Here is a 17,115-nt window from a genome sequence, read left to right as displayed (position 1 = left end):
ATTCATGTATTAGTTATAGCAGACTTTTGGTGGAGTCTGTCGGGTTTTCCATGTAGAGTATCATGTCGTCTGCGAAGAGTGAAAGTTTGACTTCATCTTTGCCAATTTCGATGCTTTTGATTTCCTTTTGTTGTCTGATTGCTGATGCCAGGACTTCCAACACTATGTTAAACAACAGTGGTGAGAGTGGACATCCCTGTCATGTTCCTGATCTCAGGGGGAAAGCTCTCAGTTTTTCCTCATTGATTATGGTATTAGCTGTGGGATTTTCATAAATGGTTTTTATGATGTTTAAGTATGTTTCTTCTATCCTGACTTTCTCGAGGGTTTATATTAAGAAAGGATGCTGTATTTTGTCAAATGCCTTTTCTGCATCTATTGAAAGGATCATATGGTTCTTATCCTTTCTTCTATTAATGAGGTATCATGTCGATTGATTTGCGAATATTGAACCAGCCCTGTAGCCCAGGAAAGAATCCCACAAGATCATGGTGAATAATTCTTTTTATATTCTGTTGAATTCCATTTGCTAGTATCTTGTTGAGAATTTTTGCATCCACATTCATCAGGGATGTTAGCCTCTTTTTTTACTGGGTCTCTGTCTGGTTTAGGAATCAAAGTAATGCTGGCTTCATAGAATGAGTCTGGAAGTTTTCCTTCCCTTTCTATTTTTTGGACCAGCTTGAGAAGGATAGGTATTATCTCTGCTTTAAATGTCTGGTAGAATTCCCCTCAGAAACTATTTGTCCCAGGACTCTTACTTGTTGGAAGATTTTTGATAAATAATTCAATTTCTTCACTAGTTATGGGTCTGTTCAGATTTTCTATTTCTTTCCGTTTGAGTTTTGGAAGTGTGTGGGAGTTGAGGAATTTGTCCATTTCTTCCAGGTTGTCTAGTTTGTTGGTCTATAATTTTTCATAGTATTCCCTGATAATTGTTTGTATTTCTGAGGGATTGGTTGTAATAATTCCATTTTCATTCATAATTTTATTTAGTTGGGTCATCTCCCTTTTCTTTTTGAGAAGCCTGGCTAGAGGTTTATCAATTTTGTTTATTTTTTCAAAAAAACAACTCTTGGTTTCATTGATCTACTCTACAATTTTTTTTAGTTTCTATATTGTTTATTTCTGCTCTGATCTTTATTATTTCTCTTCTTACGCTGGGTTTGGGGTGCTTTGCTGTTCTGCTTCTATTTCCTTTAAGTGTGCTGTTAGATTTTGTGTTTGGGATTTTTCATGTTTCTTGAGATAGGGCTGGATTGCAATGTATTTTCCTCTCAGGACTGCCTTTGCTGCATCCCAAAGCGTTTGGATTGTTGTATTTTCATTTTCATTTGTTTCCATATATTTTTTAACTTCTTCTCTAATTGCCTGGTTGACCCATTCGTTCTTTAGTAGGGTGTTCTTTAACCTCCATGCTTTTGTAGGTTTTCCAGACTTTTTCCTGTGGTTGATTTCAAGTTTCATAGCATTGTGGTCTGAAAGTGTACATGGTATGATCTCAGTTCTTTTATACTTATGAAGGACTGTTTTGTGAGCCAGTATGTGATCTTGGAGAATGTTCCATGTGCACTCGAGAAGAAAGTATATTCTGTTGCTTTGGGATGCAGAGTTCTAAATATATCTGTCAAGTCCATCTGATCCAATGTATCATTCAGGGCCCTTGTTTCTTTATTGACCGTGTGTCTAGATGATCTATCCATTGTTGTAAGTGGGGTACTAAAGTCCCCTGCAATTACCACATTCTTATCAATAAGGTTGCTTATGTTTGTGAATAATTGTTTTATATATTTGGGGGCTCCTGTATTCAGCACATAAACATTTATAATTGTTAGCTCTTCCTGATGGATAGACCCTGTAATTATTATATAATGTCCTTCTTTATCTCTTCTTACAGCCTTTAATTTAAAGTCTAGTTTGTCTGATATAAGTATGGCTACTCCAGCTTTCTTTTGAGTTCCAGTAGCATGATAGATAGTTCTCCATCCCTTCACTTTCAATCTGAAGGTGTCTCAGGTCTAAAATGAGTCTCTTGTAGACAGCAAATAGATGGGTCTTGGTTTTTTTTATCCATTCTGATACCCTGTGTCTTTTGATTGGAGCATTTAGTTCATTTACATTCAGTGTTGTTATTGAAGGATACGGGTTTAGAGTCATTGTGACGTCTGTAGGTTTCATGCTTGTAGTGATGTCTCTGGTACTTTGTGGTCCTTGCAGCATTTCACTCACAGAATCACCCTTAGGATCTCTTGTAGGGCTGGTTTAGTGGTGATGAATTCCTTCAGTTTTTGTTTGTTTGGGAAGACCTTTATCTCTCCTATTCTGAATGACAGACTTGCTGGATAAAGGAGTCTTGGCTGCATATTTTTTCTGTTCATCACATTGAAGATTTCCTGCCATTCCTTTCTGGCCTGCCAAGTTTCAGTAGATAGATCTGTCACTAGTCTTATGGGTCTCCCTTTATAAGTTAGGGCCTATTTATCCCTAGCTGCTGTCGAATTTTCTCTTTATCCTTGTATTTTGTCAGCTTCACTATGATGTGTCATGCAGAAGATTGATTCAAGTTATGTCTGAAGGGAGTTCTCTGTGCCTCTTGGATTTCAATGCCTTTTTCCTTCCCCAGATCAGGGAAGTTCTTGGCTATGATTTGTTCAAGTACACCTTCAGTCCCTTTCTCTCTCTCTTCTTCTTCTGGAATTCCTATGATATGGATATTGTTCCATTTGATTGCATCACTTAGTTCTCTAATTCTCCCCTCATACTTCTGGATTTTTTTATCTCTCTTTTTCTCAGCTTCTTCTTTTTCCATAATTTTATCTTCTAACTCACCTATTCTCTCCTCTGCCTCTTCAATCCAAGCTGTGGTTGCCTCCATTTTATTTTGCACCTCATTTATAGCATTTTTTATCTCCTCACGACTATTTCTTAGTCCCTTGATCTCTGTAGCAATAGATTCTCTGCTGTTCTCTATACTTTTTTCAAGCCCAGTGATTAATTTTATGACTCTTATTCTAAATTCTTGTTCCGTTATATTGCCTAAATAGTTTTTGATCAATTCGTTAGCTGTCGCTACTTCCTGGAGTTTCTTTTGAGGAGAATTCTTCCGTTTCGTCATTTTGGATAGTCCCTGGAGTGGCGCGGAACTACAGGGCACTTCCCCTGTGCTGTCTGGAATAACTTGTGTTGGTGGGCAGGGACGCAGTCAGACCTGATGTCTGCTCCCAGCCCACCACTGGGGCCACAGTCAGATTGGTGTGTACCTATCGTCCCCTCTCCCAGGGGCAGGACTCACTGTGGAGTGGTGTGGCCCCTGTCTGGGCTACTTGCACACTGCCAGGCTTGTGGTGCTGCTTTGATGGGATCTGGCGTATTAGCCGGGGTGGATCTGCAAGGTGCACAGGGTCAGGAGGGGCAAGCTCAGCTCACTTTGCTGTAGTGGTCCCCTGTGGGAGGGGTCCTGCAGCACTGGGAGGGAGGCAGACCCATGGAGCGTTGGGTGTTTGTGCAGTGCAAGCAAGTTTGGTGACGGGAACGGTTCCCTTTGGGATTTCAGCTTTTGTGGGGTGGGAGAGGGAGATGGTGCTTGCCAGTGCCTTTGTTCCCTGCCCAGCTGAGCTCTGTCTTCTGGGGCTCAACACCTCTCCCTCCCAGTGTCCCTTCGCCCTCCTGCTCTCTGAGCAGAGCTGTTGACTTTTAACATTCCAGATGTTAAGTCCCGCTGTCTGTCAGAACTCATGGAGTCCGGCCCCTCCACTTTTGCAAGCCAGACTCGGGGGCTCTGCCTTGGTAGGCAGGCTGCCCCTCTACTGCCCAGCTCCCTCCCGCCAGTCCGTGTAGCGCGCACCACCTCTCTGCGCTTCCTACCTTCTTCCGTGGGCCTCTTATCTACGCTTGGCTCCGGAGACTCCATTTTGCTAGTCTTCTGGCGGTTTTCTGGGTTATTTAGGCTGATGTGGGTGGAATCTAAGTGATCAGCGGGACGAGGTGAGCCCAGTGTCCTCCTATGGAGCCATCTTCACTCCTGAAAAACATAGTATTTTTAATTTCGACCTGACTAGATTTTAGTTCTTTTATCTCTGCAGAAATGGATTCTCTGGTGTTTTCTATGTTTTTTTCCAACCCAGCTTGTATTCTTATAACCATGGTTTTAAATTCTAGTTCAGACATCTTACTTTTATAGTTGATTAAATCCCTGTCCATCAGTTCTATTGCCTTTTCTTTCTTTTGGGGTAAGTTTCTCTATGTTGTCATTTTTGCCCAGAGAAGAGAAGAGCAAAGAAGGAATAGAAAAATCAACCAACAAGCAAAATAACAACAAAAAACAAAGAAACAATAACAATAAAAACACAGAAAGACTAGATCCAGGGTATGTTTTGGTCTGCTTGTTAAAAGACTCCAGATCCAAAATTCAAATCAAATAAAACAAAACCAATAAAATAAAAAATAAAGGAATATGTATATAAATTAAAAGTAATAGTAAAAAGTAAAAGGAATTAAAAAATAAGAAAATAAAATAAAAAATAAATAAAGAATAAAAGTAAAAGGAAGTTAGATCCTGTTTCCCCTGGAGCTGAAGCTTTGTAGCACTATGACCTGCAGACTTGGTGCAAGGGAGTTGTTTGTGCTGGTTTTCTGGGGAGAGGCCTGTGGTGCTAATGCTCAGGTTGACTTGTTTCAGTAGAAATTTGCCTCTGGGGTGCAGGGATTGGGATTTGGTTTAAGCGGCTCCGTCCTCCTCTAGGGTGCACTGTTTTGCTCCCTGGAGGCTTTCACCTTTAAAGGGTGGAATGAATATGGTGGAGCCCGGCTCTATAGTCCTGGACCTGAAAGTTCACGCCCCCCCCCCCCCAACTCCAGGGAAACCTCACAGAAGAGCAATTAATCACCCCTCTTCTATCCCCAGTTTCTTTCAGACTGCATTCACCCAGCTTTTGTCCAGGCTTTTTAATCTCAGGTGCATGACTGAGTTTCAAAAGTCCAAATTTTCCTCTGTTCCTCTGGGGGAGGGTCTTACCACACTTTTGCTTGCTGTGGGGAAAAAAGCAGTGGAACTACTGCTCAGCTGTTCAGGGTTTATTTCAAAATGAACAGAAAACTGGCACCTCTGCTTGTAGCCCTCAGCCAGAGTGAGTCCCCTCTCTTATGCCTGGAAACAGCACAGCATGTCGGTATGACCTGTCTTTCTTGTAACCCATGGGATCACGGGACCACGCTGTCACTCCTGGGATTCTAACCCACTTCACTACTTGAGCACTTCTAAGCCAGGCACTTCCCCCATGGTAGAGGACTGCTAAAAGTTCAGATTTTGGGCTCCATTGCTTATACTACTTTGTGGTAGCCTCCTTAAGCTGGGATTCCTCTCTGCAGCTGGACCTAGAGCAATGTCTCCCCTGGTAAACTCTCTGCATCTCCTACCTTCCAAATAGTGGTCCCTTTTCTACATGTAGTCTTACAGTTTTTGTTCATTCAGACCTCTGATTGATTTCTTTGATGTTCAGAATGATTTGATAACTATCTAGCTGTGTTCAAGGGATGAGACAAGCTTAGGCTCTCCCTGCTCCTCCGCCATCTTAACTCCAAACTCATGTAGTTTCATCACAGTTTCATCATCAACCAGTTCAGACTTTTTTCTTATTTACATTGTGATTGTTTTCTTTTGACCCATGGGTTTTTATAAATATAGTGTTTAATTCCCAAATGTGGATTTTTGTACTTTTCTTTTGCTTATTGATTTCTGGCTGAATTGCACTATAGTCAGAAAATATACTCTTAAGATTTCAGTTCTTAGAAGCTTATTAAAAACAGTTGTGTGGTTCAATATATGAATTTCAATAAATGTTTCATTTCACATTGAAAATAATGTACATTCTGCAGTCATTGAGTATAGTGTTCTATAAACATTAAGATTAGTTTGTTAATCAGGTTGTTAAAATCTTCATATCCTTATAAACTTCTTTGTCTGCTTATTATATTTTTTATTGAGAGAAGTATGCTAAATTTCCCACCATGATTGTGGATTTCTCCATTTCTCTTTTAGAGACCATGTGATTGGGTGCCTATAAATAGAAAATTATTTTTCAAGTCATTTTTCATCATTATGAAATGTCCTTCTTTGTCTCTGGTAATGCTTTTGCCTCAAGGTCTTTTGATCTGCTGGTAACTAGTGAGGTAGATTGTATTATTTGGCTCCACTTGTTACCCTTCCTTTAGTTACACCTTTTGTGTCCATACTCTTTGCCTTGTAACTTTACAGTGCCCTCATCCTATGAGTTGACCTACTCTGTTTCTGACTTTGACTTGAGGACATCCTTTGAAGCAGAGGCTTGAAATGGGCTTGCATGTTAAGACTTACTTTCTTGGACAACTTCCACCACCATGAGAATATACTCAGGCCAACCTGGTTGAGTGACACATGGAGGGGAGCCAAGTTACCCCAGGCATACTTGGTGAGGCCATTCTAGATCAGCAGAACACATAGCTGATCAGCTTAGATGTGTGAGCAGTAAATGCTTATTGTTACATGTGATTGGGGTTTTGTCTTTGGTTGGAACATGGCAATATCCTGGTAAGGGGACATTGATATATATATACAAAGTGTATATTTTTCCATTCTTTTATCTTCTGTATCAATAAAGTAAACTCTTGTAAGGAGCATATGATTGGGCTCTGTTATTTTAATCCAGTTAGACAATCTTTTTTTAATTCTTATTTATTTATTTTGAGAGAGAAGGAGAGAGTGTACATACGTGAATTGGGTAGGGGCAGAGAGAGGAGAGAGAGAATCCCAAGCAGGTTCCATGCTCAGCACAGAGCCTGATGCAGGGCTTGATCCCATGACCATAAGATCACGACCTAAGCTGAAATCAAGTTGGACGCCCAACCAACTGAGCCACCCAGGTGCCCCTGGTTAGACAATTTTTAATGTCTTTTTTTAATTGGAGCATTTAGTCTGTTTACCTGTATAGGAATTACTGGTATATTTAAGTTTAAATTTGGCATTTACTACTTGCTTTCTATTTGTTCTCCTGTTCTCTGTTCCTTTTTCACCTCTTTCTTTCTTTTTGATTGATCCAAATTTATGATTTCATTTTATCTTCTTTGTTAACTTATTATATACATACACCTTTTCCCAGAGGTTACGTTGTGATGTATGGAATAGTATGAGAATTGAATAACACTACACTTTAATTTCCCTTCTCCTGGCCTTTGAACCATTGTTGTCGTACATTTTATTTCTATAATTGTTACAGTGCAGCTGTAATTGTAACAGCTGCAGTGTTAATCATTATTGTTTTTGCCTCAATTATCTTCTGAAGTAATTTTGTAAATAAGAAAAATATTATTTTATATCACCCATATATTTAGTATTTCCGGTGTACCTCATTTCTTTATGTAAATGTGCATTTTCACCTGGTACCTTTTTCCTTTATGCTCTATGGCTTTAACATTTCTTGTAGTATAAGTCAGCTGGTGATTCATTCTTCTAGTTCCAGTTTTGAATATCTGAAAAGGTATTTATTTCCCTTTCGTTTTTTTAAGACTGTTTATGCCAAGTGCCGAATTCTAGCTTAACCTGTTTTGTTTGGTTAGGTGTTGCTCCACTGTCTTCTGGCCTATATTATTTGCAACAAGAAATTATTTTTGTTGAAAAAATGTCAAAAAGTCATTCTTATCTTTGTTCGTCTACATGTAATATGTTTTTTTCCTCTGGCTAATTGAGAGATTTTTCTCTTTAGTAGTGTTTTTAAACATCTTGATTATGATGTGTCTTGTGGTTTGCTGTATGTGCCTTCTCCTTGAGGTTTGTTGTGCTTCTTGGGTCTATAGGTTTATAGTTTTTATCAAATTTGGAAATTTCTGCCATTAATTCTTCAGCTATTGTGTTTATCCCTTGCTTTCTCTTTTCCTTTTTTTCAGGGACTCCAGGCACATTCATATCAGACTGCTTATAGTTCTGCAGCTTACAGTTGATCTCTTCATTTAAAAGAAATTCTCAAGTTCTCTAATCTTTTCTTTTGGAGTGTCTAATCTGCTGTTAATCCTTGCAGTATATTTTCATCCTAGATATTAGATCTTTCATCCCTACAAGTTCACGTTATGTCTTTTAAAAATATCTTACATGCTTGTTTTCCTCTACTGTCTTGAACGTATTAAATACAGTTGTAAAAATGTTTGTTGTCCTTCCCTACTAATTCTGTCATCTGAGACCTTTCTGAGTTGTTGCTTGGCTCTTTTTTTCCCTCCATATGGGAACATTCTCTTACTTTTTTATATTCCTGGTAAATTTTGATTGAATTCTGGGCATTAAGAATTTTGTTGGCTACTTCTTTTTTTTTTTTATTTTTTTTTATTTTTTAATATATGAAATTTACTTGGCTACTTCTTGTATTTGGTTTTTAAAATTCTGATCTTTGTTTCAGACCATAGCAAAGTTACTTGGAAACATTTTGATTCTTTTGAAGCTCACCTCTAAGCTTTGTTTAGTCAGGCCATAGTAGCCTTTAATAAAATAAGGCCTAATTGTTTCCCGCTATTGAGGCAGTACCCTTCCAAGTATGCTTCATAGTGCCTTGTGTATTAGAAGGTTTTTCTCCTCTGGTGGAAACGTCAACTATTCCCAGCCTTTTGTGAGTTATAAAGATTGTGTAACCACTTCCTTTTGTGAGGTTCTGTCCCTCGCTTCAGGTAATTTCTTCACAAGCAGGTACTGATTAGTATTCAGTTGGAGAATCAGGGAAAAACATGGAGGGGGATCTTTTACCTCGCCAGACTTCCATTTCTGTCCACTCAGTTCAGGGATACTGCCAGGATCCACATACATTCTCACGTCCGGCGCTTCATCCTGGAAACTAGCCAGATTGTAAATGGGGCATTTACAATACTCACTTCCTTTGTTTCTTCTCTCTCAAGGATTGCTGTCCTTCACTGCCTGTTGTCAACTGTGAGAAGACTGTTCTTTCATATTTACCCCAGTTTTTTTGGTACTTAAGGTGGAAGGGTTACTCAGTCCATTCAGACTATGCACTCTGAACTATAACGCTCTTAACTACAACATTGCTTTTCACAGAAAAACACAGTGGAGCACTACAGAAAGTTTTCAGGGACAGAGACAATAGTCTAGGATCAGGAGACAGTAGTCTCCTGGGATTGGGCCCTTTAAGACTTGTTTTTTTATTTTTAAATACTTTTATTTTCCCCCTAATTCCACACATTCTCTTAAAGTCTATAACCCTATCACAGTAGGGTGAGAAAATTCAGTAGAGACAACAAGATATCCCTCAATATCTTTCTTCCTTCCTCTCTTTTCTTTTCTTTTCTTTTCTTTTTTCTTTTCTTTCGAAACCCCCTGAAATGTCATGTTCAACTTCTGTAAGTGTCCTTAAAATAAAGGGGAGCATCCTTCTTCGTTCTTCCTTTCTCCTAGTTGATAGATGTAGCTTGAGCAACCATTTTGGACCCTGAGAAGGAAGCCCTGTGCTGTAGTGGAATAGCAGGTTGGAAGATGTAAGGGTTCCTAATAACATTGTGAAGCCATATACCACATAACAGTTGAAGCATTTTTGTTGGCCAAAGAAAAAATAAACTTGTCTTATTTCAGCTATTCCTATTTTGATATTCCATCATTTAAATTGAGGCTATCCCTGACTAATTCCATAGGGGAGAGGAGAGGCAGGCAGCTGTATATCTGAGTCACTTAGTGGTCGATTAAATTTTTCACATACCTCACCCATGCCTCTTAAGTTCTCAAGTTATTTCAAAAGCATATTATAGTTGAAAAAACACATTTGTGTATGTTACCTAATTTGATGCTTTTAGCATTTATTAGTTGTCTAGGACAGAGATTATGGTCCCATTTTAGAGATGAGAAAACTAAACTTCGAATGGTACATGACTGCAGTAAATACTCAACAAATTAGTGGGAAAGGTAGAGTGAAGCTCTACTCATCTGTACCAACTCCAGTACATTATCCTAGATTATAAACTTTAAAAATTTATCTATTTTTGATGGAATTTTCTATAGAACAGTGAGGTAGGAAACATTTGAAGATCCTAATTGTGTTTTATTTGTCATTGCAGAAGAATGGTGAACCATGCTTAAAAAGGCCAACCGGATTGAGCCTGGGAGCCAGCAGGAAAGAAGTCTGAAAAAGCATAATCCATGGATCATATGCACCTGCAACCGACAATGCTCTATCACCTTAATTACTGGTTGCTACACCTGCGAGTGGCAAATCAAGCAGGAGAAAAAATCTAGACCTGGACCCTGCTGCTGCTCTTGGGTACAGAGAGATGGGAAGGAGCTGGACCATACTTTCTCAGATGTAGGGAACATGGGCTGGTCCCTGCCTCCATGAGTGCTCATTAGATTCTCCAGGACTGGGCATGGTAGGACTCTAGTTCTTTGACAAAAAGCCTGCCACAATTCTGGAGCCAAAGTTAACCTTACAGAAACGTATGCTTGTTTTCTTCCCCTTTCACTTTTGTTCTTTACTTCTCCTTTTTCTTACAACCTCTTTTATATCATTGATTTGTTTTTGCTTTTATTCACTTAGTGAGCTTTAAGAAAAAATGAAGTTTAGATACAATTAGATGTTTTTGACTAGGAATTACAGGAATGCCTAAATCTTTAATTCTTTCTTCATTGTGAGTTCCAAAGGAGCTATGCTTAATGAGGGGGGCGGGAAACAGCAAGTGGGAAACAAGGTAGTCCTTTATTATTGGTCAGGCTAATGCCTGATTTTCCCTAATGAAAAACTTCAGTAAGGCTGAATGGTGGCATGTGGCCTAGCCTCATTGAGGGCCTCTTTATTTGTTTATTTTATTTGAGAGAGAGAGAGAGCGTGCATGTGAATAGGGGAGAGGGGCAGAGGAGGAGGAGGAGGAGAAGGAGGGGAAAGAGAGAGAGAGAGAGAGAGAGAGAGAGAGAGAGAGAGAGAGAGAGAGAAAATCTTAAGCAGGCTCCACACTCCACACTCCGCATGGAGCCCGATGCAGGGCTTGATCCCATGACCCTGGATCATGACCTGAGCCCAAATCAAGAGCTGGATGCTTAACTGAATGAGCCACCCAGGTGCTCTGAGGACCTCTTTATTTAAACTCTAAGCTTTCTGCTAGCACTCTTTGGTGGGCTATTTGATATAAGAGACAAAATGATGAGCACACTGAAGTGATAAGAGGAGGGCCATATCATGTACCTTCATGTACTTGTAGACATGGCCCACCTAGGGTCTGAGATTGTGAACAGTTAGATTACTAATTTCTTATGCCTAATATATAGGGAGCACATATTAGGAAAAGGGTAGAAATGGGAGGCTTGCCTAGATTAGAAGTATTCTTCTGTCTCCTCTATCTTTCCTTCCCAGATATTATACTAGCTTATAGCTTCTAAGCACTAATTTGTATACTAGTGACTGGGAATAACAGAAATACCTTAGATACGGTTCCTGCTGTCAAGTAATTCATGGTCTACTGGCAGAAAAGACAAGCATACATGCAGTCTCAAAATACTGAGAGTATCAGGGTGCCTGGGTGGCTCAGTCGGTTATGGCACAGTTAAGTGTCCCGACTTTGGCTCAGGTTATGATCTCACATCTTGTGGGTTCAAGCCCCATGTTGGGCTCTGTGCTGACAGCTCAGAACCTGAAGCCTGCTTCGGATTGTGTGTCTCCCTCTCTCTCTGCCCCTCCCCTGCTCGTTCTCATTCTCTCTCTCTGTCTCAAAAATAAACATTAAAAAAATTAAAAAATACTGAGAGTATCATGTATGTGTGTATGCATACATGCTTCCATGTGTCAAGGGAGGGGCTGAAAACTTTATATAGAAGGTGAAACTTTATTTAGAAGGAGATTAAGAATTGGGTAAGTAAGGATTAGGGAATGGCAGAAGAAATGGTATTGGAGGAGTCAAGGGGCATTGGTATACGGTTTATTTTAGGTGGAACAGAGGATACAAATGGAGAAATAATGGGAAACAAAGCTGGAGAGGGAGATGGGACAGATGTTGTGTGGTTTGAAGAATTTGACCTCTGCCATGTAGGGGATAAAGAATCCCTAATGATTTTAAGCTAATGTTGCCTGATCTATGTTTTGGAACAATTATTTGATCATGTGGAGAATGCATCGGAAAGTACAAAATAGGGAGGGAGACGTCTTTGCCTTCAAAGAGAAAGCAATAGCAGTATTTAAGGTAAGAGATGTTGGTGGTCTGGATTAGAGTAGTGATGATAAAATGGAGAAGAGAAAATTGATTCAACAGATATGTATTACCTAGGGATGAGGTAGTAAGTTATATGAGACTTACTATGTAGTAAAAGAAAGAGAAAGGGAAGCTTCATGGGAAGAGTGACATTTGAGGCAGTGTGGTATAATAGAAAAATCTCTGGACTAGAGCCTGGGAGAAGGTTTGGGTACTATTTCCAACTCTGCCCTTGGGCTGGTTATGGGAGATCTCTGAGCCTCCTTACTGCTAGGGAATTGAACTAGATAATTCCTAGCGTCCCTATATAATTCTCAAGGCTCCATTCTGCTCAGAGGAAGGAGTATAGCATATAGCATAAGAACTAAAATCTTGGGGCTCCTGGGTAGCTCAGCCAGTTAAGCATCTGACTTTGGCTCCAGTCATGATCTCATGGTTCATGGATTCAAGCCCAGCATCATGCTCTGTGCTGACAGCTCAGAGCCTGGAGCCTGCTTTGGATTCTGTGTCTCTCTCTCTTTCTGCCCCTCCCCTGCTCGCACTCTATCTCTCTGTCCTTCAAAAATAAATAAACATTTTTAAAAAATTAAAAGAACAATGAAAAAAAAAACCCTAAAATCTTTTGTTTTGGGAAAAGACTACCTGTCTTCACCACTGACTATCTCCAAATTAGAGCTTTACCACTGTGTTACCTTGGACAAGTTACTTGACATCTGGTGCTTTAGATTCCTCATTAGAATATTGGAGATGGTAATAACGGTACCCACCAATGGGACTTGTTGTGGGGATGGAAGAGGTAATAGGTGGGAAACACTTAGAATTGTGCTTGGCACAAAATTAGCACTCAATAAATGTTAGCTATTTTATTACTCTCCTTGGAGCCATGGACTTGTGGAACTGATCTTTCACATACAGAAATATTGGTACAAGGGATTGTGGGTAAAGGGAATGAGGGGGTCAGACGTCAAGGGATAGAGAAGCACAGTGGTGTGTTTAGGGAAAAACAAATTTCCAGTGTTGATTAGGGACATGTAAAACAATGGTAAGCAGGGTTGGAAAGGAATATTTTGATCAGATTGTGAAACATCTTTGTGTCAAGCTGAAGTGTTTGAACTTTCTCTTGTAAACTATGGGGAGCCTTTGAAAATGATTGAGCAAGAGTGGCAACAGTGAGAATCTATTATAAGGAAATGGATTTATCCAATAAAAACAAGTTTGTGGAACACTTACTATGTGCCACAGTGAATAGGACAACTAAGGCCTCAGCCCTCCTGCAGCTTACAATCTAGGGGGATGAGTTAGTTAATAGACAATAAATGAAGAAAGATGATTTCAGGTGGTGATAAGAGCTTTGAAGATAATAAATAGGAAAATGTGTTAGAACCTGGGATGGGAGAATGGTTAGAGAAGACCTCTTTGAAAATGTGTCATGTGAGCTATCTCCTGAATAGAGAGGTAGAGTTAGCCACGAATACATCTGGGGGCAAAAATTTTCCAGGGAAAAGGACCAGAAAGTATGAAGCTCTTGAGGTGGAAACAAATTTGGTCATGTTCTAGAGACAAAAAGAAAGCCACTGTAGCTGGAGTTCAGAAATAGAGTGTGTAGAATGGGATGAGGTCAGGGTGGACAAGGGATGAGGTCAGGGGTGGACAGGATCCTCCATGGAGGATCTCATGGGCCACGTCCGGCAGTTTGAATGTGCTGGCGCATTTTGAGCAGGGGAATGACATTATCTGATACATGTTTTTAAAGGTCCATACAAGGTTTAGTAGAGAATGAATATAAGACCTGAGGCAAAGAGCCTGTACTCTTCATCCTCCTAAACTCAGAAAGTGTACGTTGATAGCTGTAATATCTCTCATCTTTTTAGAATATTGTTTCTACATTTTCAATTTAATTTCTTTATTTTTACTTTTCACAATAACACCATAATATAGACAGGGCAGAGATTAATTTGTCCAGATTAAAGATTACAGATTAAAGGCAAAATTTCTTACTCATATGATACATAAATGTTAAGATTATAACTCAGGTAGCAACCCAAACCTAATATTCCTAGGAGGGGCTTGGCAACCTCTGGTATGGCAGGTTTGTGATGTGACTTTCACTGTAGGGGTTGCCTTTAAGGCTGTTTGAACACCTCCTCTGTAAGGATATCCTCCATCCTGGCTTTAGGCTCAGAGATCTAGGCAGTGACCCTGCCACTTTTTGGGTGTGTGACCTTAAGTCAATTACTTTACCTCTCTGAGTTTTAGCTCTTCTGCAAAGTGAGGTTAACAATACCCAACTTATATGGCTGTTATTGAAATTTTAAGCAAATGAAAGTAGTTTGTGACATTTCTAGCATTGTACTGGCACAAAGAAGCGACTCAAAAAAAGCCTTGTTTCCTAACCTGCCTTCTATCCCCCTAGTTTGGGTAGATAAGTGACTAAATGAACCAATGAATGATGAGTGAATGAATTACTCAATGAATGAGTTACCAAACAAACACTTGGTAGATGAAGAGGTGGATAAATGCAAGATGGTTAAGAAACAGTGACATTTAAGGAACTATGCTAGATATTGGCAGGGTAGAGGTGTGTAACAGAAGTTCCTTTCCCTCAAAGAAGAAACTGTCTCACCAAATACAAACATATAAGCATGTAATTGCAGTTAACTAATAAATGTTAGAAATAGGCTTATATAAAATTCCACAGGGGTAAAGAGAATACAGTGGTCACTCCAGCCTCCAGAGGGTAATGAGCTGCACCTATACAGGCCTTTGACAAGTATATACAGATATTGGTGAGGTGACATGGATAAATGGATCTAATTTATACTTCTTTCTTTATCTTCCCAGAAAGAGAAAATATTTTTCCCATTTCTGATTATTTCATTTCTCTTGTCTGTGGTTTTGCTGTTCGTGTGGATAGAAACGTCAAATGAATACTTTGGCTTTGACTGGTGAGTTTCATGTTTTGTATTTTCATTTGGGTAGAGGCTCTTTGGTTTGCTGGCCACCAGGATTGAATCTCAGGCTGAAAAGATCTGGTGGCATAAGACAGAGGGTGGACAAAATTGGGCTTTGCACAGCAGGTGGATAAGATGCCTAATGTTGGGATGGAGGAAGAATGCTCAGCACTCTCACTTACTATGTTTACCTTCCACCTGGGCTCACTCTCATATTTAGACCAAATCTGGCTCAGTGGGAAGCTTTCTCTGTTTTTCCAGTATCCCCAGTATTTATTCAGATGATTCCCTGACACCTTGTTCCTCAGTCTTTTGTCTGGGTTGTTGATGCCTACACTAGTTGGTCTTCATGATCTCTGTTCACCAACCCTCATGTCTCTGCCTTACCTCTGGCCTCTGCCTCTTCCTTCTGCCCTTAGGGAGCTTCCTAGAACTCTGAACACAGTAGCAGGTCCTTCTTGGTACCCTTTCATGGCCAAACTCTTCATCCTGGACTCCTCCCAGCTCTTCCAGTTTCTCTGGCTTGATGGTTGCAAATCTTACCCATTATTTGGTATTTCGGGGAGAAAGGGGTATATGTTTGGATATGAGGCTTTTTTAAAAAATGGAATACTGATTAGTTTTACCTTTGTAGAAGTAAAATATGGTTTGTTTCAAACGCAGAAAATTAGAAAATATAAAAATTGGTTTAGTCTTATTCTTGAGTGACAGTCACTTCTTGGTATATTTTCCAACCTTTTTTTCTACGCTTATTTTTACATTATTGCGCTCATACCATACGTATATATAATTTTGTTTTGCCTTTTCACTTACAATTATATTTTGACTAATTATTAAAAATTGAAAATTAAAAAAATTTTTTTAATGTTAATTTATTTTTGAGACAGAGAGACAGAGTATGAGCGGGGGAGGGGCAGAGAGAGAGGGAGACACAGAATCTGAAACAGGCTCCAGGCTCCGAGCTGTCAGCACAGAGCCCGACGCGGGGCTTGAATTCACTGACCGTGAGATCATGACCTGAGCCGAAGTCGGAAGCTCAACCGACTGAGCCACCCACGTGCCCCAAAAACAATATCATTTAAGATGATTTTAAAATATTTCATGACATGAAGATGCTATAATATACTTAACCACTTTTTATTGTTGTGCATTAGGAGTGTTTCCAATTTTCTTGTTTTTTATAAAATAAGAGTGCAGAGAAAGCTTTGTATTCTGACTTAGATCTTAGAATAGAGTCCCACAAGGAGCATTACTAAGTCAAGAAGAATAGACACTTGTAAAATTCATTATGCCTATTGCTGAAGTACTTTCTCAAAAGGTGGTAGTGATTGTTATTCACAACAGAAGTATATGAGAGTTTCTATTTTAACCTGTCATTGACCGCACTAGCTATTCTTATTTTGAATAATTTCTATTAATTTTCTATATAGAATTTGTTTTGTTTTAATTTAATCATTGATTAAGTGTTAAAACTAGTTTAATTTATATTCTTTTTAGTTTTCTTCCCTTGCCTATTATCTCGTGGGATCTTTAGTGAGTTTTCTTATCAGTTTACATGCTGTCTTTATTTATGGATCAGTTCTAAGTTATTAAAAAGCACTTGGAATACAAAAATGTTTCATTTCTTGTATTTAGAAAATTTTCCCCAGTTAAAAAATTTTTTTAATGAGATATAATTGACATATAACATTTTATTAGTTTCAGATGTACAATATTATGATTTGATATTTGTATATATGCAAAATGACCACCATATTAAATTTAGTTAACATACATCGTTTAACCCATCGTTAAAAATTCTAGTTTGAATTTAAACTAGCTTAAATTAAAAAATTTTTTTGTAATGGAAACATTTAAGATATAGTCTCTTAATAACTTTCAAATATATAATATAGTATCATTAATTACAGTCACTATGCTGTACATTACATCAAGACTTTATATATATAACTGGAAGTTTGCACCTTTT

At 39.0% G+C, this 17,115-nt stretch overlaps 1 protein-coding gene across 4 annotated transcripts in view; it reads left to right on the top strand.

Moving 5' to 3' along the window:
* Positions 1-17,115, top strand: part of GDPD4 (glycerophosphodiester phosphodiesterase domain containing 4) — a 182,759-nt gene that overhangs the window by 7,555 nt on the left and 158,089 nt on the right. For all 4 annotated transcript variants that reach the window (XM_019449913.2, XM_019449912.2, XM_019449914.2 and 1 more), the window contains exons 2-3: positions 10,078-10,280; positions 15,037-15,140. In XM_019449913.2, coding sequence (XP_019305458.2) covers positions 10,092-10,280; positions 15,037-15,140 — 293 coding nt within the window. In that variant the 5' untranslated portion in view covers positions 10,078-10,091. The remainder of the gene's footprint in view (positions 1-10,077; positions 10,281-15,036; positions 15,141-17,115) is intronic.

This window comes from Panthera pardus, unplaced genomic scaffold (genome assembly GCF_024362965.1).
Source record: "Panthera pardus isolate Hobbes unplaced genomic scaffold, ASM2436296v1 HiC_scaffold_12, whole genome shotgun sequence".
In the NCBI taxonomy this organism is placed as follows: Eukaryota; Metazoa; Chordata; class Mammalia; order Carnivora; family Felidae; genus Panthera; species Panthera pardus.
Note: the sequence above shows the minus strand (reverse complement) of the source record. Positions and strands in the feature narration are given on the sequence as shown.